The 21,158-nt window shown below is 45.2% G+C and overlaps 4 protein-coding genes and 1 non-coding gene across 6 annotated transcripts; 3 read left to right on the top strand and 2 right to left on the bottom strand.

Moving 5' to 3' along the window:
* Positions 1-1,678: 1,678 nt before the first annotated feature.
* On the bottom strand, positions 1,679-7,585 carry b4gat1 (beta-1,4-glucuronyltransferase 1). Its single transcript, XM_064325744.1, has 2 exons — positions 6,097-7,585; positions 1,679-5,225 (listed from the first exon to the last, which is right to left on the bottom strand). Exons 1-2 carry the CDS (start codon positions 7,198-7,200, stop codon positions 5,034-5,036), a joined length of 1,296 nt encoding a protein of 431 aa, XP_064181814.1. The 5' UTR covers positions 7,201-7,585; the 3' UTR covers positions 1,679-5,033.
* Positions 7,586-7,988: 403 nt separating this feature from the next.
* On the top strand, positions 7,989-8,070 carry trnas-gcu (transfer RNA serine (anticodon GCU)). The gene has a single exon. It is a non-coding gene; the product is annotated as a tRNA-Ser (tRNA).
* Positions 8,071-9,039: 969 nt separating this feature from the next.
* Positions 9,040-11,501, bottom strand: pfdn2 (prefoldin subunit 2). The gene is made up of 4 exons (XM_064325747.1): positions 11,345-11,501; positions 10,250-10,338; positions 9,764-9,887; positions 9,040-9,400 (listed from the first exon to the last, which is right to left on the bottom strand). The coding sequence occupies exons 1-4, from the start codon at positions 11,429-11,431 to the stop codon at positions 9,209-9,211; spliced, it is 492 nt and encodes a 163-aa protein (XP_064181817.1). The 5' UTR covers positions 11,432-11,501; the 3' UTR covers positions 9,040-9,208.
* A 23-nt stretch (positions 11,502-11,524) lies between these two features.
* On the top strand, positions 11,525-15,530 carry nit1 (nitrilase 1). 2 transcript variants are annotated; one of them, XM_064325746.1, is made up of 6 exons: positions 11,525-12,084; positions 12,691-12,921; positions 13,097-13,200; positions 13,537-13,673; positions 13,788-13,913; positions 14,468-15,530. In XM_064325746.1, the coding sequence occupies exons 2-6, from the start codon at positions 12,692-12,694 to the stop codon at positions 14,726-14,728; spliced, it is 858 nt and encodes a 285-aa protein (XP_064181816.1). In that variant the 5' UTR covers positions 11,525-12,084; position 12,691; the 3' UTR covers positions 14,729-15,530. The 2 variants fall into 2 exon arrangements, with proteins under 2 accessions (XP_064181816.1, XP_064181815.1); XM_064325745.1 differs by having other exon boundaries at positions 11,527-12,203.
* Positions 15,531-15,784: 254 nt separating this feature from the next.
* znf16l (zinc finger protein 16 like) lies at positions 15,785-17,956 on the top strand. Its single transcript, XM_064325742.1, has 3 exons — positions 15,785-16,612; positions 16,953-17,153; positions 17,262-17,956. The coding sequence occupies exons 1-3, from the start codon at positions 15,871-15,873 to the stop codon at positions 17,921-17,923; spliced, it is 1,605 nt and encodes a 534-aa protein (XP_064181812.1). The 5' UTR covers positions 15,785-15,870; the 3' UTR covers positions 17,924-17,956.
* Positions 17,957-21,158: the final 3,202 nt, after the last annotated feature.

Raw genomic sequence — 21,158 nt, 5'->3', positions numbered from 1 at the left:
CTCTTTAAAATGGTCTGTTCCCGGGTTATAGCACCACCCCTCAGCGATTGGACAATGCTAAGAGCTCAAAGCCCAGGAGTGGGCGGGGCTTCTTGCACACGACCTACAATCAGCGACTGGGTCAGGGATCTCTCGGGCAGTCACTCCAAGAACGAATAACTCTGGTTTTTGGGGTCACCTACAGAGGCGTAAATTCGGTTCATAAACCGGACCCCCCTAAAAAGCTCAGCAGTGCTCTGCCAGTCCACTCATGCGAAACGCCATTCTTTTATGTACCGCCATTCTTCCCCTCTTGAGGGGGGGAGCCCACCTCGCGGGATCAGGCCGCCCGTTAGCGTGCGCCGCGGAGCCGGCGCTAATTGCTTGTGTCGTAAAGCTCCCTGACCCTAATAAGGCTGCCCCGCCCAAATCTGCTGGGATAAACCCCCGATTTACCTCACCAGACCTGCTTAATGCACCCCGTTATCCACACACAACCCACACCACACACACCTCTCTGCCTTCTGTCACTTAGGATGGGGGGGAGGTTGGTGCTGGGAGGGAAATATAAAAAGACAAACAGGGAGAGTGCACATAAATGAGGGTCTTCGGTGGTGGAAACTAGAGGAATGCAACGTAGAGGAAAGGAGAAGGCACTAAAAGATGAAAAGGTCAGAAAGCAAGGGGTGGGGAGTGTTTGGGGGAGGGGGGCACACTAGAGCTGAGAGGATATGGAGGAAAGAGATGTTGAAAGGTGGCAAGAATGAATAAAGGCCCTGTACTTGTTTTGTCCTCAGCATTTCTGAAAAGCACAGCACCAGGTCGACGTTGCTGCGGTGTGTTCGGAAGCTGCACAGCACTTCCCTCCACTGCCCCCTGGCGGATGCCTTGAGTTACTGCATCACAAGTCAAAGAGTTGTATTCCTGTCACCATAAAGAGCCCAGATTGAAAGTCCCACATGCCAAAGAAATGCTATGAAATTGTGGAAATTCCAAAAATTCTGTTTACGGTGTAGATGAGTTCCTAGTTAATTGCTTTATGGGAACTGTACTATAATACTGACAGACCAGCTTTTTCCCCAAACACAACAGAATTTTTACAAGGTTCGATTTTTAAATGAATAACCTACATTCAGAATGGATTTTTCCCTAAAAAGCATGTGTTAATTTTCCCTTTAAAAAGCCAATTGTAAATCAACTGCAAAGGACACTCCTGTCCTTTAGCACTACCTGGTGGTTAGAAGTGTTACTACACAAACCAGAATGCTACCTGCTTTGAACAAATTGCCCCCACGCTGGTTTTTTGTGTCAAGATTAATCAGGCATGCTAATTACAGCATGAGAGCAAACCTGCTTTATTTCATTTCATTTTTAACACAGCTGCCAGCAGCAAATATATAAGACATCAATGATTCTGAAAAGAGACAGACCAGAGTCCTCTGTTATGTTGTATTTTAAGCTTGCTTGTAGTCCTTGGAAACGGATCTCAGGAATGATGGCAGCACAAGCTAAACAGACAGGATGTATAGAAAAAAAGGCTGCGTCCAACCCGGTGTAAAATAGGATTACGAGTCCTTTATTGTCAAACCAAAGCACAGAGATTGAGGTACACAAAAAAAGCCAGACCACTAAGAAATGAGTGTCTTCAAAGCCAGCTTTATACAGAGGGAGGAAAGGGAAAAAAACATGGCAAATGTCAGTATTTTATTCAGTCGTTTTATTGTAAAAGATGCATTTCACACATCTGAATCTCAAAAGAACACAAATCAGTCGTAATTATTAAATAATTTAATTATTCAATAATTACGACCAGAAGTTAGTCTAAAATCCAGAAACGGATACGGCCCTCCTTGCTCTTGGGGGGGGGGGCTTACTTCCATCCATTAATTACATACATATGTAGGGTAATTGGTTGTCTAGCAGGGGCTAAAACTAGCAACTGAATACTGACGGCTGTGACAGGTTTTATATGTATTTGTAAACAAACCAAACTACACTTGTATTCTAATCAAACAGTCAAACACACTAAGACTGGCATTCAGCAAGGAGTTCACCACACATCGGCCAGCTAACAGGCTAATCCAGTGCTTCTCAGATGCAGGACGATGCTATAGATCATGGGTACTCAAATCTGGACCTTGAATCCAACTCCGGCCCTGGTTTTCTTCTCCCCCCAGGTAACGAACTAAACAACTGGTGATACTGATAGGTTAGACTGTATTCACACCTGACTCCCAGGTAAAGGGAGGGTGGAAAACCTGCAGGTCTTAGACCCCAAGGGCTGTGATTTGAGTTACAGGGCTACAGATTGTAAAAGGAAAAGGTCTGGAGCACTCTGATGAAGACGTGTCACTTTTTATTTTGCACCAGCAAAGGGCTCATTTTACATCTGTGTGCTCCAGTCCGTTTCCTTTCATGATCTAAACAAAGACTGACCTCTTTATCTGAAAGCCATTGATACAACACCAACATGGTACACTTTGGGTATACATTTCATAAACTGAAGAAGAGCTGGACCTGTTGGAAAAATAAAACTCAACATAATATGCAACATAATACTTATGGCTGCCCCCCCCCCTGCAGAAAATGTGCAATGTCTTAGCTGCCATTACCCATCCTTTGCTAAATCAGTGGCTCCATTCAGGACAGCCCACTAAATCTTACCACATTTTGAAAGACCTGGACATGCAAATAAATAGGAAGTTGCCAACAAAACTCTCCACCTCCTCTTCCCTGAAACATTGAAGAAGACACCGTGTGCAATCCTTGAGCCTCACATCTTATGAGAACTCCAATGCTAGTCGTGTGCACGACAGAACTGCATGGCAAATCATTAGATTTATCTGATTGCACCTGACAGGTACTTTGATCTGCTATACATACAAATGAGGTGCGCCATTCTAGCCTAACTGTCCATGGATATGCAGAGATTTAAATAAGTTAACGTTATTATAACACTCAGCCTAGAAGTAGAGGGATATGCAGGAATATCAATAAGTGAACATTATATTACACCTCAGTCTTGTCTGTTATCTTTCTTCATTTTAACCTTCTTCCCTTTGTTGTAACTATTCTGTATTTGTGAAGCACCTTGTGCCATATTGCTGGAAACGTGCTTCATACATTTCACACATAAATATGTGATACATATTACTATATATTAAACATATATATTAAAAATAACTTTTAAATAATAGTTTGCAAAAGAGTTTATACTAACAGCCACTGATGCACCCTGAAGTGCTGATCATTTGCATTCTCACGTATTGTGAACACTAATACTAAGAGAGAGTGAACACCTACTGAGGGAGACTCACAAGGAGGCCAAATTTCTACCAAGCTCTCGAGGACGGGACCACAATGCCCCCAATGTGGCTACATCCAATCACGAGCCGAGCAGGTGTTAATCACCTCAACTCCAAAACACATCGAGTCCTTTCATCAGTCACAGCACAAACTGCGAACACCAATTCAATTATGACAGCCTAAGGAATGTAGTAGTAGTGAGGACTGTAAAAGACCTTTAAAGGGAGGAGTCCAATCATAGGTCCAAATGAATGATCAAAGCTCACTCAGAATTCCGTCTCCCATTGCAGATTGGTTGTAGTACCAATTGTCCCCCCTGCCAGAAACAATACGAAAGATGATAAAATATGTTTTAAAAGGCTGAGCCTGTGATGTAATGAACTGCTTCCTTCAGGTGATGCCCACCCTTGTTATATGACCACTGTTATTAGCAGTGGGTGGTCCAAAACCCATATATTACCACAATCCAAAGAGTATCACAATGATGTATAGCTACACTTCTCTGAATAGCACACAACTATGTAAACCTCTAACACACGTACCAAGCCTTTTTTAGTGTTTTTTTTTTTTTGTGTCTTCTGACACTTTTTTTAAAGTATAGAAATAACAAACAGAAAAAAATAAATACATCCCAATGTTTCATATGGTTCAGTAGTCACAAAGATTCTCTCTCTCCCATTTCAATATTTCAGCAGCAGCACTGGGAACCATGCCTCAAGCATAGGTTCAAAAAAAATCCACTGGGTCTTGGCCTTGGCCTTGTCACTCTTACATGACACCAGAGTGGAGTCTTTCACAGCATCGTAAACAAATCGGTGCAACACCAGCAACACTTGTAACGTTATTATAAATTTCCGTATTAGCATGAATTAACAAGATCAAAGACCTCCATGCCAGGAGAACGTAGCCTTTTCCTCTGCACTTTCGTTCTCTACGAACATCTCCCCAGGGCCCAATTACCGTGGACCTGCCAACCTCGATATTTCTGATCGTAAAATAATTGCATCACATTTAACAGGTTTCACTAGCGCCCTGTCATCTCACTTCGAGCCCAGCAAAAAATAACTGACTGCAAAATTCAACCCCCCCCCCCCCCCATCTAAATTGGGAGTGTCAGAATAATCTCTTTCAAACCTTCTCAAGATAAAATCAAAACAGGCGGTTGGCACATTAAAAAACTTGAATTATGATAACACTCCTCCAGTGTTCAGACTACAAACTATAAAAGCTGAGCAAGGGGTCCACTGTAGAATAACCGTCACAAACAGAACTGATCAAAGCAGTGGTTCCTGGAGATCCACCGTCCCTGTAGGTTTTTATTTCAGCACTAATTTGGCACACACGATCCTACTAATTAGCAGCTCAATGAGGTCCATAGCGGTTCAATGGGGTGTGGCTGTGTTTGAGTAGGAGTGAAAACCTACAGGACGGTAGATCTCCTGGAACAAGGTTGAGAACCACTGGTGAAATTACACCCTTTAGTTTCCTGTCTGCTGGAAAGGGCCAGGGACAGTGTCTGAAGTACTGGTGTCACGAGCAGCACACAGCTCACCGACGTCACTGGCACTGCCCTCTACGCTAACAGCGCGGATCGAAATGCAAATTAGTGGTCAACAGGCACAGGGCCTTCTAAATGTAAAGTGTCAACATAACGTGGCTCCTTGTGCGAAATGACGGAGCGTGGCGATATTTCGGTCGGTGGATCCCGCCGGACTGAGCCGCGGCGGGGTCCACAGCCCCCCCCCCCCTCAGCAGCGGCGGGGGGAGGCGGGGTACTTGGCCTTCAGTCCTTCCTTGAAGCTGCGGAAGAGGAGCCGGTTGCGTCGGTTCTCCTCGTCCTTGCGCCTGTGGAAGTCCCCGGCCACCTTGAAGCCCCGGTGCACCACGAACGCCGCGCTCAGCACCGAGAAGCGGTACCCGGCCACGTGCAGCTCGCAGGCCTGAGGTTTGGGGGCAGACGGCGGGACGGGACGGGGGAGAGGGGCGGGGCGGGGAAAGTAGGGGTGAAATGCCAGAGACAAAAAAAAAAAGGAGCATGTTGTGAGGAGGTCATAGTAAAAAGCAGAAGAAATGTGGCAGGGATAGAGTCAGCATTTGCAAGTGGAGCAGGGAAAAATAACTTCACGTTTATCACGCTAACAGCTGCAAATGCTCGTACCCGTTACACAAGTCAGGGTCCTCGAGGGCTAAGGACTACTGGTTTTTTGCACCCTCCTTTTACCTGGGAGTCAGCAGTGAAGACACTCAGTAACATTAATTGTTCAGATAATTACCTGGGAGAAAAGAAAACCAGGGCCAGATTTGGATCAGATTTCAGTACCCAAGTGCTAAACAAGTCCATTGTGCAGAGTGCCGTTAGACCACTGATACTCCAATCTGGCCCTCAAGGCCAGCAGTACCACTGGTTTGGCCAGAGATTTAGCTTACCTAGTGTCCCAGATTTAATCAGTCCTGATTACAAAAACAAAAACCAACAGTACTACTGGCGTTAGGGCCAGATTTGAGTATGCCTGTGTTAGACTGCAGACCAGGGGTGTGCATTCTTATGCAAAAAGGACTGATGTGGGTACAGGCTTTTGTTTTGGCCCAGGACTAGGACATCTGATTCAACTAATTAACTAATCATGATATTCAATCAAGACAAAAACCTACACCCATCCCTGTAGCCTATAGGGAAATTTATTTGTCACATCATTAATACAACCACCCAAAATAAGTGGTGCTATGAACGCCTGACTTAAATCAGCCACAATATCTCGCTATGCATAGTTTTATATCAGTCATTTTAAAACAACCGTTCACTTTGCATACCTGGCTGATCCGGTTGAAGCCATACTGACGGAAGTTCTCGTCGTACAGAGGCACGGTGCGCGGTCCAATGTAGAAGGGCTCCCAGGGGTCCACCCAGTTTAGGGTATAGGCCACCTCTAACTGCCCCGCCGCCGGCCCGTGCAGATTCACCCACAGGGAAAAGTTTGTGGGCGCCTGGCAGCGGGGGCAAAGCTCTTCGTAGAAGGGTCGGACCTCGCCCACCTGGTAGAGCTGCACGAGCTCGGATTTGGAAGCCGGCAGCTTGCGGGCGTGTCTGATCTCGAAGGCTGGCAGCACGAAGACTTCATCTGAAGCGGGCTCTCGCCTTTTCAGCAAGGCCGAGAATTGCTGAGGCAGGTCGGCACTGGGAACCATGTCAATGTCTATGACCAAAATGTACGCCGTGTCCGTACCTCCTCGCGCTACATTACGCAGCAGATTGTTGGGGTAGGAGACGTTGCCCCCTATGGCATAGTTCTTGTACTTGTCCCTGTGAGTCTCCAGCTTAGCGAACACTCCAGCGCAGTCTTCCAATCCAGCGAACTGCTCGCGATCCTGGTCAGGAAAGCTGGCCATCTCGCCGGAGTGGCACACCATGTGGAAATCCACAAGCGCTTGGATCTGCGGACAAAACATGCTGAGGGCGTAGGCGAGCGCGGTGGCGAACTTGACATCTTGGCCGTGCGCGAATATGGCAACAGAGAGAGGGTTTTGCCATCGCTCCAGCAAGGAATCCAGATGGTGCAAGTTGTTGATGGTTGTGTGTGTGGCCAGAGTGATCTGGAACGAACTCCCATCCACACCTGGCTTTTGATTGGCCGAAAATTCGCTTTTAATCAAGTTTTTATATACTCTGTACTGCCCACTGGCATCGAAAATTCCGCCAGTAGATAGAGAATACTTGAGACGTTCTTTACGAGTATTTTTCTCCGGTTGGTGAACATTTTTCTTTCCAGCGTTTCCGAAGAGCTCCGAGTACCTGTAGCGCTGCTGCCGCCCGTGCAGCTTCGATAGGAAGGACAGGTAAATTAACTGCAGGAGCGCTACAATAAGCAGGGCACTGAGCACCACCTTAAACACGGAACATTTTTTTGAGAAATGCATTCCAAAACATTTAGTTGTGATTATTACTTTTTACTATTAAATACGCATCCGATGAAACGGAACTGATTTTCACCGTGCAACGATTATAGAGAACTAGAACTAGCTAGCTAGCGAATGTTAGCCACCAATTGCTAACTAGCTAGCTAGCTAGCTAGCGACTTTACATTATACACAATATTCGTTCAATTGAGCATCTGTATCCCGACACACAGGGGTCGACAGGACCCTCAATCGTTAGTTTTAGATATCGATTTGCTATACAGGACAGGCCCTTCCACAATCATATTCGAGGTTAAAAGACATGCAGTGTTCGACGGGGGAGTGCATTTCAAAAAACACAAATTCGAGTGCGTGAGCAGGGGCGCATGTCTATGGTTGTGCAAATGTGATCTACCGTACTTCTTGGTGTACAGGGGAATTAACAATGTAACTGCTTAGCGTCATATGCTTAGCGTAGCTACCGTGGATGCGTGGTTAGATATAATTACAATTTTCTTATCAGCAATTTAGTGCAATATAATCGATACTCGCTTTGTGAGCACTCGGCTCCCCAAAGGTGATCGTGGGGAGAATGTGTCATACTGAAAACGAATCTTAACCTGAAACAGTCCAGATTTTTTGACATATTTCTGCTGAGTTTAATTAATATAGCAAGCTATTGTCCGTTGCAGTGTCTGGATGTAATATAGAACCATAATAAAACACGAAACATACAATAAACAATCTACAATGCCATGATGGTCTTTGTATTTGTTTATAATGAACCGTGTGTTCCTATGGAAACATGGGACGAGGTGGCCGAGTGGTTAAGGCGATGGACTGCTAATCCATTGTGCTCTGCACGCGTGGGTTCGAATCCCATCCTCGTCGGCAGTTATTTTTTAAATTAAATCTCATTTTTAACAATGACTAGCTGGTTACTATAAAAAGAGACTAGTAATGTCTAGTTGTCTATTCCATATATATCTATTCGTAAAATGAATAGTGTTCATTATAATCTAAACATTGTGCATTCAGCATGTATCAATTTCAATGTCATGTGATGTCTTTATAAAACACATCTTTGGGAAGTGAAAACCAGATAACTAGTGCTAGTTTACACACCATTCTTCAGGGTGTTCTGGGTGAAACCTGATGCATTTAGGGCAGTTTAACAGGACAGTTTGGCTTTCACTAAACGGCAAACCATTTTTGTTTTAATGTTGAAGTTGTTCTTTAACTGATTGTTTACTCTCCCTGGCCTGAATCTTATATTTCTCCTTTTTGTGAATTATAAATGGCTTAATAAATGCAGGGAAGCATATAAGCAACATAACATAGGTGGAAATGTTGGGTTAAGACAATCTAAATTTGATTTGACTTAAATACATCTCAGGTAGACATTTAATTAATTGATTTCCAAAAATTTGGCTATCATGTATGTTTCAAGTATTTCCCATTGCTAGCAAGCTGGCTGAAGAATATTTTTCAAAATTCAGATAATGCATTTCTGCATTTTTGGCAGTGTTGCCACTGAACAGCAGATTATACAATGCTGAAAACTAAGAGATCATTTCCAAATAAATAGTAAAAAATGAATCAAAATGATTTTTTTTTTAATTATCTGGCAGCCCTACTATACAGACCAACTGAATTATACCTTTTATTACATAGTGTAACCGTTCCAATTTTATTCCCTCTTAACCTCAGAATGCATACACTCAAAAACACGCAACATTATTCCCCGAACGCAGCTATTGGGAGAGAAATGCTAATGTGATGCACTCTAAAGGTGTGCTGTAAATTAATACATAAATCTATAATGGAAGAAAAAAAAGGACAAGGGTGGGGAAAAGACTATTTGATTACAATTTTCAGTTTTTATTCATAAACTCAAAAAAGAACAAAAAGAAAAGGAAAAAAAAAAAGCCAAATAAACAAAAATTCTCTACACACAAATACAGTAAGTACGTGGCAACTTTCACTCTATGGCATTCTGGAGGATCCCGTTTCCTGAAATGATCTTCCTCTATGACACCAGGACACCAGCTCCACCTTTAGATCCCCCGCCTCCTTCACTCTCTCGATTGGACGCTGCCCCAGCTTTGCTCGGCCCGTCTTCCTCTCCGACCAATCGGATGTTGTAGCGTTCCCGGTACTCCGTCAGTTCCCGCCCTTTGGTCTGCATCTGTGTGCTGAGCGACTCCACTATCCTAGATATCTGTATGCGAGAGCGAGTGTATATACGTTAGTCTACATTGTTATGAAACATTAAACAAATGTAACAATTACATTTTTTTAGTAATCACATCAATTAAATCAAAATAAAATATGTGGTATCCAACTTCATTAGCCGCGTGTAGGATAACTTTAGGCTGAGGATAGCATTTGAGAGGGTAGTGTGATTGATGGGCTGTCCACGAAAGACTTAAAAGCTTGTGACATGCTAGTTGCCTTGGAAACCTGTCTCAATTCGGGTTCATGTTCAGGCCCCTCTGAAAAAACTTTGAAGGATGGTGACCAATCAGGCAGCAAGGCAGCAGAGGCAAAGCCTTCTGTGTGAGACGCAGCCAGAGAGACTCGCCTGTTCTTTGTTACTTTCCAGCGCGGGCAGAACTTCCTTCACCGTTCTCTCCACCAGAACTCCTCCTACCAAGCGGAAGCACTTCCGGGAAGGGTCCACCTCTCGCAGGGTGTCAATCACTAGGCTAAGGGAGAGGAAGGTGGTTAGTTTCCCACCCCGATAACTAGGTCCCATCGTCCCAGGCTGAGAATCAATGGAATCCCAACTTTATTTATACATGTGAGAAAATTAACTCCATGGATTCTGGATATCAAGTAAATTTTAGACTTACTTATCACTCATGACTCATTTTGACCATGAAATACTCAAAGGAGTTTCATACACACAACAACATATTTGGTTATGTGCACAGGTAGTACGGCCATGTTCAAAATATCAACATAGCAATACACTGTAACTGCACAACTGGTTTGTAGGATTAACTGAATGGCAGAAGAACCAAGTGTGCAAAATGTGTCAAATATGCTGGAGAGACAGAGACGGCACCTGTGCTCGTTAATTTCCATCTCCAGCTCGGCTGCCTTAGCAGCCATGCTGCGCTGCTCTTGTCGCATTCGCTGAAATGCAGCCACCACCTGTGTCACACACACACACACACACACACACAGGTTAGCAGGAGGAAAATAAGTAGTACTTCAAAACTACAACACAAATTAACATTTTCCAATAATTACAGATCAAAAGGTGCCAACTTAAACCAGCCCAACAGAATCTTTTACATTTAGCAAACATGACATAACTAGAATGTATTTAATAGAAAATGATTTTAAGCATAGCAATATCCATGCATTGAACACGTCAATCATTCAATGCAAAAAGCAAGTCAAGATGCCTAATTGTCAAGCTATGGTTATTGACTAATCAATAATACATTTAAAAGCTGCCATTTTGAAGCCTGCGATCTCAGGCAGGATTATACTTGAGGTCTCCAGCTACCAATCAAGTGGCTCAATCCATACATTCTTCTATGGACACATTACTGTAAATTATTGTACCCCTAGAAATTGTTCTTACGGGGCTGTTTTTTCTTTTCCACCGATTAGACGAGCTTAATGTACTAAATACCAGTTTATAGCAACGGTGGTTCACACCTAGCAACTAACGGACCACAATGAAACGTTTTTCGCTGAGGATTCAAGTCCTGTCTTCAGCTGTAGTTCAATAGTTAACGTTCAATATGAACACAAGCTTGAAATCCCCCAAAAAGATCGGCCTTTAAAAACTAAATTTTATTTCTACATTAGCCGTCTTAAGCAATACTTCTTCGTCATGCTGATATCTTGAACGAATTCTTAACATATTCAATTTGTTTCAGTCTAATCTACAAAACCTGCACATTCACTCCTGGATTATCTTTCTGTCGTCATAAAATTATAACTGACATAACAGATCGGATTGCAGCTAACTGTTAGCAAGCTTGTCACTGCAACACTGAACCGTGTGCGAGCACTTAGCTAGCTAGCTAGCTAGCTAACGTTAGCCGGGTGTTCTGGCAGTTCATGCGATTGACAAGACACATTTTGACTCCAAATTCCTCAGTGCACCACGCAGACGAAGATGTCTAATAAACAGATAGATTACCTGCTCCGCCGAAGGGCCGGACTGCTTCCCCCCGGTGCTGTTGCTGGTTTTACTGGCCGCCGTACTGCTGCTACTGCTCGCTGCCATCTTGAAATGGGGAGCACCCAGATAATACCAAGACCCCTTCTTACAATATAGGGCTGTCTTGTATATTGCCTGGAAGATCAAAACGCTGTTTATTTACTTGTTCTGCAACAGACGCTAGCCACATAGCGACACATCTCCTAATATAGGTTTAAATTGGACGACGATAAGGAAAAGTTTATTATTGCAACTGTAGCGTTAGCAAAGTCGTTGCCGATATTGTAACCCAAATGATACCGCATTTCCATCCGATGATCGCAAGAAGTGACTTGGCTAGACTACGTTATATTTGAATTGACTGCAATCTATGTTGCCTATCTGATATTCATTGCGGATGTTATATGGATTCAGTGGATACTAAAGCATGCATTGCCTTTAAATAGTTTTATTTTATAACTGTCTCCGTTTTTCGTGATAGTTTTTTTCGTCTGGCTACATACTATGCTACCAACTTATTTTTTACAGTCTCTGCTCAGGTCGCAGCAGTAGTCCCGTGTGGGACATGTAGCTGGCTAACTCTGGGGAGCAAAACGAAATAAGCAGACGTTGATATTCGTCACCTGAATGCATTTATTATTATACTTTTTTAAATTTATCATTTAAACAATTCCAGTAAGACAGACTGAAATTCAACAAGGGAAGCTAACCTCTACGCGGTTAGTAGGCTACCGATTCCTTTAATGCTTGCGTTCAGTGTTATTTTACGGACCCAAGCAAGAGGTTTGTGGTTGCACCGTCTTACCAGGACACCGAGTTTAATTGGAGAACAGTGCAGGTATGACAGTGCAAAAATTGTGATTTAGGCTACTTCATTCGAGCCCTCGCTGTGGAATGAACTGTTCGTTAAATTTGCAATGCCGTATATACTTATAGACTTCATTTCATAAAGACTCGATTTTAAAGTTAAACATGCACCTCACGTTAATATTAATTTATTTTTGGTCTGTGCGAGCCAAATCATAAAACATCAGAATAATGTTTTAGCAAATATCCTGTCCTGATCTCCCTCCGTACATACATCATACTGACTATACATCATATTCAAAACTTCTTGTGCTAAATCACCTTTCCTGTCTGCTCTGGCCAACAACTAGCCCCAAGACTAAGATTGTCTCATGTATTAACATTCTTTGAGGGAGAGTTCCATTTTATATATTGTGATATTTTTGAACTATTTGATGCGTTTATCACTCGAAAGTGAACATGTTCCCTTAATTTGCTGATTCATACAACAAGTAGATACATTCATATTATGTTTCCAGAATGTCATCCGCAATCCCACTGGCAGCAGTATGTCAGGTGACCTCTACCCCCGACAAAGAGGCCAACTTCACAGCTTGCAAGAGACTGGTGGAACAGGCAAAGGAGAGGGGTGCCTGCATGGTCTTCCTTCCAGAGGGCTTTGACTACATTGGGTCCAGTCGCGATGAAACCCTCCAGCTGTCTGAGAGCATGGAAGGGGAGACAATCTCACGCTACGCTGAGCTGGCCAGGTGCGTTACAGCCACACTCACCCGATCACATTTCCAAAACTCTGGGAATGCAGGACATGACTATGTGCACTAAGATTTTTGTATATAATGAGGCACACACATACTTTATTTGGTTGGCACTGTAGGGAGTGTTTGCTGTCAATTACCATCCTTCCTTGTTGATTTCTTTCTCCAGGAAGTTGGAGGTTTGGCTTTCGCTCGGAGGATTTCATGAACGAGGGGAAAGCTGGGAGAGTGACAGGCGGATCTACAATAGCCACGTCATTGTAGACGCACAGGGTATTGACTGCACAGAAACAGTGTCGATAACAGTAATTGTAGATGGAGAAATGCACGCATGCACTCGTGTACAGACAACCTCACGCATTTACATTTTAGACCTTTGGCAGACACTCTTATCCAGATGGACTTACTGTACCTGCTCTAGCGTACTTTCTTACATACAGTCCATTTACACAGTGAGGTATTTACCAAAGCAATTCAGGTTAAGTTCCTTGTTTATGCGTGCAATGGTTGTGCCCCACAACCTCAGAGTCACAAGCCACAGACACGCAAACAGACGCTCACATATATACACTTGGCTGTAGTTACCTCTCAGTGTTCCTCTTCTTCTAGGAGATATAGTGTCGGTGTACAGGAAGGGCCACCTGTTTGATGTGGAGTTGGCAGGAAAGGGTGTGTCCCTGAAAGAGAGTGCATTCACCATCCCAGGACCCTGCCTAACCCCCCCTGTCCAGACGCCCATCGGCAAGGTCACCGCGCATGCAATTGACTGTAAAAGGCTACACTTAAGTGAGCAACAGGACATGTCTTTTGTATGCATTTGTGTACATGTGTATGTATGGATATATTTGCTTGCGTTCCAGGTGGGATTGGGTGTATGCTATGATCTGCGATTTCCGGAGCTGTCATTGGCTCTCATGCGGCAGGGGGCGGAGATTCTCACATATCCGTCGGCTTTCACTGTGACCACAGGGGCAGCCCACTGGGAGGTGAGGCTCTCGCACAATGCATGCTGGGATAGGCTCTGGCACCCCCTGTGACCCTACCCAGGATAAGCGGGTATAGTTAATGGATGGATGTACAGTTGAGTTAAAACAGTGTACACAGCGCAGGATACAAGCGATCAGATGATTGGCAGTGTTATGACAACTGTGAATGATAATCAAGGATATCTGTGTGCTGGTCTGGCATTTATATTTTCCATTTAGATTATGAGCTCATGCATGGAAATTTGCATCACATCAGTTCATAAGTCTCTGTCTCTACTAATGGAGAAAGACAATCACAAGTGTAAAAGCAGCAATGGTTATCCCCTCGTAATAGAATAATTCCTGGGAAACAACATTTTGCCATCAAGCTTACTCACCAATGGCGTACTAGATATGCATTGATGTGATGTGATTTGCATTCATAATTCTGTTGAGACTGCTACCGGGATTTATGTGAGGTTTGAATGGCATCCCTTGGTTGGTTAAAGTTTCCCCGTGTGTTTTGAGTTAATTTGGGTTGCGCCTCGGGTGCGCACTCCTGCTGACCGCGACAGGTGCTCCTCCGCGCCCGAGCCATCGAGACGCAGTGCTTCGTCCTGGCCGCCGCCCAGGTGGGCAGTCACCACGCCAAGAGGGCCTCGTACGGCCACGCCCTGGCCGTGGACCCGTGGGGGGCGGTGATGGGCGACTGCGGGGGCGTGGAAGTGGGCGTGGCCCTGGTGGAGATTGACATGCAGAAGCTGAGGGATACGCGGCGGGACATGCCAGTGCAGCAGCACCGCAGGGAGGCCACGTTCTACAGCAGCCTGGACTGAGCGGAGAAGGCCCATTGAGGCCCATTTTTGTGTTCATTCAGATGACCTGGTATGAAAATATAGGCTTTAGTAAAAGGAGACTTGGGGGTGATTTGATTGAGGCTTTTAAATTCGTAAAAGGGGATCAACAAAGTGAACTACAAGAGATTCTTCAGGCTGAGTTCTGTCAGTAGAATGAGGGGACATAAATGAAAATTAGCAAAAGGTAAAATGGTTATTTTATGTTTTCAAGGTAAAACTCCTGCATAGTATGCCTTTAAAAATACCATATGATATAATCGAACTACTTGTTTTTTCAAGATGCCTTCCACTCCTCACTTACAATGAGCTGATTGACTAAGCACATTTAATTATGTAAATGTAAGTAAAGCCAAAGATCATGTATTGTCGTGCCTCTTGCTTAATTCTGCTGTGTCACTTTTGTTCAGTATGACCAACTGTAATTAGTCCGATCTGTTAAAGTATTCTCAAAGTGTCTAGCTTCCCTCTTTGGTTTCATTTTTTAAAATTCAGTCTCCCAAATCCCACAAGTATGGGCCTTCGTTGTTGTATAATGTTGTTTGAAAAAGGTCCATATCCTGTTGCTTGGTGTATGTTAACAAATGAGCCATTTGTCTTGTTGAATGTGTTTTCAGTATTATTCATTTAATTCTTGTTTTATTTTGAGATGCATTTTAAGGGGGTTGTGTTCTTCATGATTTAAGTAATTATAGGCAAATAATTATATTTAACGTATTTATTTTACAGTAATCTTGATTTTGGACCAAGACCGATTTTGGAAAGATATTTGATATAAAGTTTTTTTTAAAAGAAATTATCATTGGACTCGTTGCGTGTTTGTTCTGGGGCACATTCGAAATGCCAACTAAATATTTATGTTTATTTGTAGGGTACATTACTTGTAGCATAATTGTTATATTACAACACTAATAATATGTGTTGTACTGTACTACAACCACGGCCAACATTTCGCCGACATATTTACAACAAAATAGCTTCCTGGAGCTATAGACAGATGGCGCTACCGCAGAAATCAGTCGGTGTATTGCTAGATAATTTTAGCAAGAACTCGATGGTGCCCGTCTGAGCCAAGCGTCTATCAACACCGTCCAAAACACACAGTAGCCTACGCGCCCACGACCATGAGTCGAAAACGAACCCATTGTTTCGCCGAAGCTAATCTCTCCTCCGACCCCGAAAACAGCTACATGGATACGACAGGTCCCCCTACTCGGCTTGATGAAGATTTTTCAGAATTTGAAGCGGACGAGGAGTTACTGAGTTCCGTGAGCGACATTACTGAGCACCTCGGGAGGAACATTTCTGTCGTGCTTGAAGCAGCCCTGTCCGAAATCAGAAAGATGGTCAGCGTCCGAATACGGGTTCTTAAGATGGAGCTTCGAGAGAAAACCGATGAAATTGAAATTTTAAAGGCGAGATTGGAGACGGTGGAGAGAGATGGGAGAGATCAGTTTCCCGGCTCGATGATCGCCGAAGCGACAGCTGCCTTGAGGAAATCAGATTTTCATCCGGGTAATAAATACAACAGTGACCCAAAAAAAGCAAAGCCAGGAACCCCCGGAATAAAAAAAGAGAATATAGATGCGATTTGTGACTACCTGATGAAAGACAAGAATTCGCGTGGTGCTGAAGTGGATAGCGACGGGAACGTCCCTCCGTCCAGTAACGACAGAGACAGCCGACATGACCCGCAGCCGCACGCCTCGGTCCTGTGGACGGAGAGTGGTATCAATAGTGCGGTACCAGGAGACGGGGAGACGGATACGAGCCCCGAGGACATATTCAGCATGTTGCCGTCAGGAAGCAAAAGGATATATGATTACGAATGGATAACTGGAGTGGAATACTCGTCGGATTTGAAAGGTAGCCTGCTTGCTTGCCAGTTTCTTTTTGAACAAGTTATTAAAGCACATGTGTGAAAGTTAAAGCCTTCAGACTTTATTTCGTTTTAACGACACATCTCAATTCCCAGTCAATGTCCAATTAATTTTGCCACATACCCTTTTATTTTAGTTCTGTTTTCCCCAAAAGCAGTGTGTGTACTACATTTATTGTGTGTGTGTGTGTGTCTGTCTGTCTCTGTGTGTGTGTGTGTGTGCTTAAACTAATTAGAAAAATCACTCTAGATACCCAGAGAACCTCATAACCTCCTACTCTCACATGCTTATGCAGAAAAGAACACTTTTTCCATGTTCTGTCCTAGGTGGGAGGGAACCGAAATGTGAGAGCGGCACCCCCGTAGATGAGAATGAAGAGGAAGAGGATGAGTCTGAGGGAACGAGGCGTGATCTGTCCCAGCCCACCACCCCCCTCGACCACACCAACACTCCCGAGTTCCTCCAGGGCTCCCCGCACGGTGACGACAGTGTGGCGGCGGACGACCACGCAGAGAGCGTGGACACAGGTGAGCGTTTCGTTCATGACGAGCCCCTCGATGGCGAGTCTCTCGATGTCCCACACGCGAATGCGTTCTGTACCTTTTCCCCCTTCCTCTCTCTTTGTTGCGCCCCAGGTCAGCCATTCTCCCACACCTACCTCTGTCCCCTGTGCGGAACCTTCTGTCCCGACGCCTTGTTTCTGGAGGAGCACTTGAAAGCGGTGCACCGGGACAGCAACCTCCACTCCGTCCAGTCCGCCTCCTCCAGTCCTCCCGCGGCGCTGGCGGGCGAGGGCAGCGGCGACCCCGGCAGGCGGGGCGGGGCCGAGGAGCGGGGGGCGGGGCGGGGGGCGTCGCGGGAGAGGAAGGTGGAGGGCGGCTACGAGTGCGGAGACTGCGGCCGGCACTTCAACTACCTGGGCAACCTGCGGCAGCACCAGCGCATCCACACGGGCGAGAAGCCCTTCGTGTGCCCGGAGTGCGGGGAGCGCTTCCGGCACGCGGCCCGGCTGAAGAGCCACCGGCTGGGCCACAGCGGGGCGGAGAGCCCCTTCCCCTGCCCCCAGTGCGGGAAGGGCTTCCCGGTGCTGTCGGGGCTCAAGCGGCACCAGCGCGTGCACACGGGCGAGAGCCCCTACGCCTGCCCGCAGTGCGGCCGCCGCTTCAAGGAGCTGGGCAACCTGTACACGCACCAGCGCATCCACAGCGGCGCCACGCCCTACCCCTGCCACCAGTGCGGCCGCAGCTTCCGCCACCTGGGCACCTACAAGAGCCACCGCTGCACCCCCGCGCAGTGACCGGCCGCCCCCCACCCCCCCCACCTGGGCGCCTACAAGCGCCACCGCTGCACTCCAGCCTGCAGTGACCCGCACCACGCCCCCCCCCCCCAACACCCCCACCTGGGTACCTACAAGAGCCACTGCAGGACCCCGTGCAGTGACCCCCCCACACCCCCCCCCACACCCCCGCCTGGGTACCTACAAGAGCCACCGCTGCACCCCCAGACGAGAGCCCTCACTGTCCTCCGCCCCCCCCATCGCCCCCCCATCCGAGTGGCTGACAAACTGGAACCCAAAAAACGTAGGTGGTTTCGCCCCGGCTGAGTAATGCGATGGACCCTTCAGGATGAACAGTCTGTCTCTGTGAAGCGTATCTGCGCTTGTAGGAGCATGTGTGCATGCGTCCACTCCTTCTCTCAAAGGGACACTTCGAAAGCACCTGCCGCAAACAGGCAAAGAAATACCGAAATACCTTTAGCTACTGGCAAACAGGCCGCCCCTTCCTGCGTGGTCCTTGCATTATGACGTGATTGAGTCGAAACGTTGTGTGTGTGCATGAGGTTAACGGTTTAATTTCTCCATGTTTAGTGTGGCTGTGGACACAACATGCACGCACGTTACAGTGCACTCAGACACAACTGCATCACAAGACACGACGTGAGACTTCTGTACCTATGCAGACACCTGCAGAGACGTTTCGAGCACTTGTAGTCGCACCTTAAACAGCATCCGCACGTTGGTATTTTCACTGATTCGCTGTCACGCGGACTTCTGTCTCTGAGCTGCAGTTTCACTTTTTTTCATTGTTTTAAAAAATTCCAGCCCTTTAAACTGGCCAAGTGTACCTGGGAAGGAAATGGACCAAAAAATGCAACAACAAAAATGTAACAAAACAAAACCCTCGCACTGGTTCCACCTTGTGGACATCCCATGCCACTGCACTGGTTCAACTTGCTGATGATGGGGCCTCAGATATTTTCCTCAGACTGCCCACTAGGAATATTTAAGTAGTTTTATTACCTTTGATTTCCAGACAGTATGTAAGCTGATTTTGCTATATGTTTCCAGGTTTTTAAAGAAAATCTCCCTTTTCCAGTATGTCTACTTGCCTTAGTGAACAAGACCTTGTGGAAAATGTGTTTTGACATGAACCTAGTCCTTTCGCAGCTTCATTTCAGTGGGCCTGCAATGCATTGTGGGAGGAAGTCAGATGCATAGGAAGTCATGGAGACTTACAGTGAAACTATACTATATATAGCATACAATTATGGAGACTGTGTAGTGGTGCCATACTACAGTGATCCCATGCCATGCCAGTTCTCAAAGCTAATTGGTCTCCACAACATCCCATGAAAGTTGTGTTTTTAATGCAGATTAATAAGTAAGTTATTCCAAACATAAAATGAAGTCTACAGATTTAACTTTATAACACATCTGAGCAAAACAACCTTCAAATCTGTTATTTTAAAAATTATTTTAAAATATATATGTATCCACAGCTGATCACCAAATCTTTTGGACTGTTTCTGAAGTCAAAACATGTGATGTTATAAAGTTATTCTGGATGAATGGTTTATTGGAAAAGCAGTGGTGGAATGATAGGGACTGATAATCTGCTTTTTAATAAACATGTTCCTGCTTATGCTGTTCAGTAATTATACGTGTACGCAGCACAAAAGTACGGCACAATGGAACGTTTTGTACTAATTTTGCGACAGTCAAGAGCTGGAGGAACTGACACTGACTAACAAAGCGATTTTAAGAGTTGAACTGAGGGGTGTACAGTTAACTAAATATATACAAAATAAAAATAATCTGCTGTCAGTTCTAACTATTCAACGATCTGTTGAAGTTTTGTTATGACACAAGGAATGCAAATTAAGGCCCGATCAGTGACAGCCTGACACTCCAGCCACAGTCTGTCAACATCCGGCTACATTAGTGAGATAAATTACATTTAAACTTGACAGAGGCTGAAAATGAGAGTGCTGCACCTGTCATTGAAAGGAGTATGGGGGCTAAGGCTGGGGCTGGTTTACCGTGGACGGTTTGAGTGGTTATGGAAGAACAGTGCGTTTCAGAGATCCAGGCCAGACCCAGGGAATTGTTCTTCAATTAGGATCGGACATAAGTCTATTCGGCAGACCGGTTGCAGTGTCATAGCAGTACTCCTCCTCCGCGTATTAAAGTAAAATAGTGTGGAGAGATGGAAGGAGAGACGGAGAGACGTGTCTGGGCTGAGATAGATGGCTCAAACACAAAAACACATAGCGCTGCGGGATTAATTTAAACTGTACTGCAGGCGCACACGCAAAAACAGATTTCATAATTAACACGTATTGGGCGGGAGTGGTTCTGCTTTGCTTTCCTGTGTTCCAGCGCTGAAGACGTCTGTCGCCAGCCACAGGTCTACATTCAGTGCGAAGCAGCCACGTGAAACTGGATGATATGTGTAGATATAAATATCCACGGCGTGTTTACTTATCTAAATTTACGTTAACATCGTGGGGCTCCCTGAAAAGAATGTGGAGGAAGGCGATTCCCGTTGAGGAAACAAAAATGGCCTGGAGCTTTGGAAGCATGTCGTACGGATTTATGCCCTTAAATAAGGGGATTTGTTTCACCGCTGCGCTGACGAATTCCCTCGAAAGAGCGCTCTGTTGCGAGATGGCCTCGTTCAAGCCCGACGGCATTTTAATACGCAGAAATCGATGCACCTTATTACCATATAAATCGCACACGTTTGTAATCTGCATATGTTTAGCGTTTATAAAAAAAAAAGTACAAACGTGCCAGAAAACACGTGGATGAGGTGTGACGTTCACGGTTTATGTGTGCTCTGTCGCGACACGGGTGCCGGTGTCACGACAGCAGCCATGTCCTGACAGATGGCTGACCACACATTTATGCACACATTATCTGGGGGTAACTCTTGAACCAGTTCAGGTTAGTTTTGAAAGGCTGGAATGGGAGTTTGTCAGCAAAACCACTGCTTCATATTCAAGATGAATCAGCTAGGTGTGTATTTCTCAGAAGAATTTTCCTGCATTACAATACTTGGCATGTTTTAAAAAAAAAAAAAAAAATTTATATTCAGGCTCGACAGAGCAGACCCCCGGTGAATTGAAAATGACTTGTACAGGCACCTTTAAATTAAAATATATTGAGTCTAGCTGATGCTGCCCTGGGGTGACTTCCCTTGTCCATCGCTCTCCTGGAGGCTCACTGGTGGCTGTTTGGCCTGATTATCACG

The sequence above is a fragment of the Anguilla rostrata genome, chromosome 3 (assembly GCF_018555375.3).
Source record: "Anguilla rostrata isolate EN2019 chromosome 3, ASM1855537v3, whole genome shotgun sequence".
In the NCBI taxonomy this organism is placed as follows: Eukaryota; Metazoa; Chordata; class Actinopteri; order Anguilliformes; family Anguillidae; genus Anguilla; species Anguilla rostrata.
The sequence above is the reverse complement of the archived record's forward strand: the minus strand, read 5'-3'. Positions and strand labels throughout refer to the sequence as shown.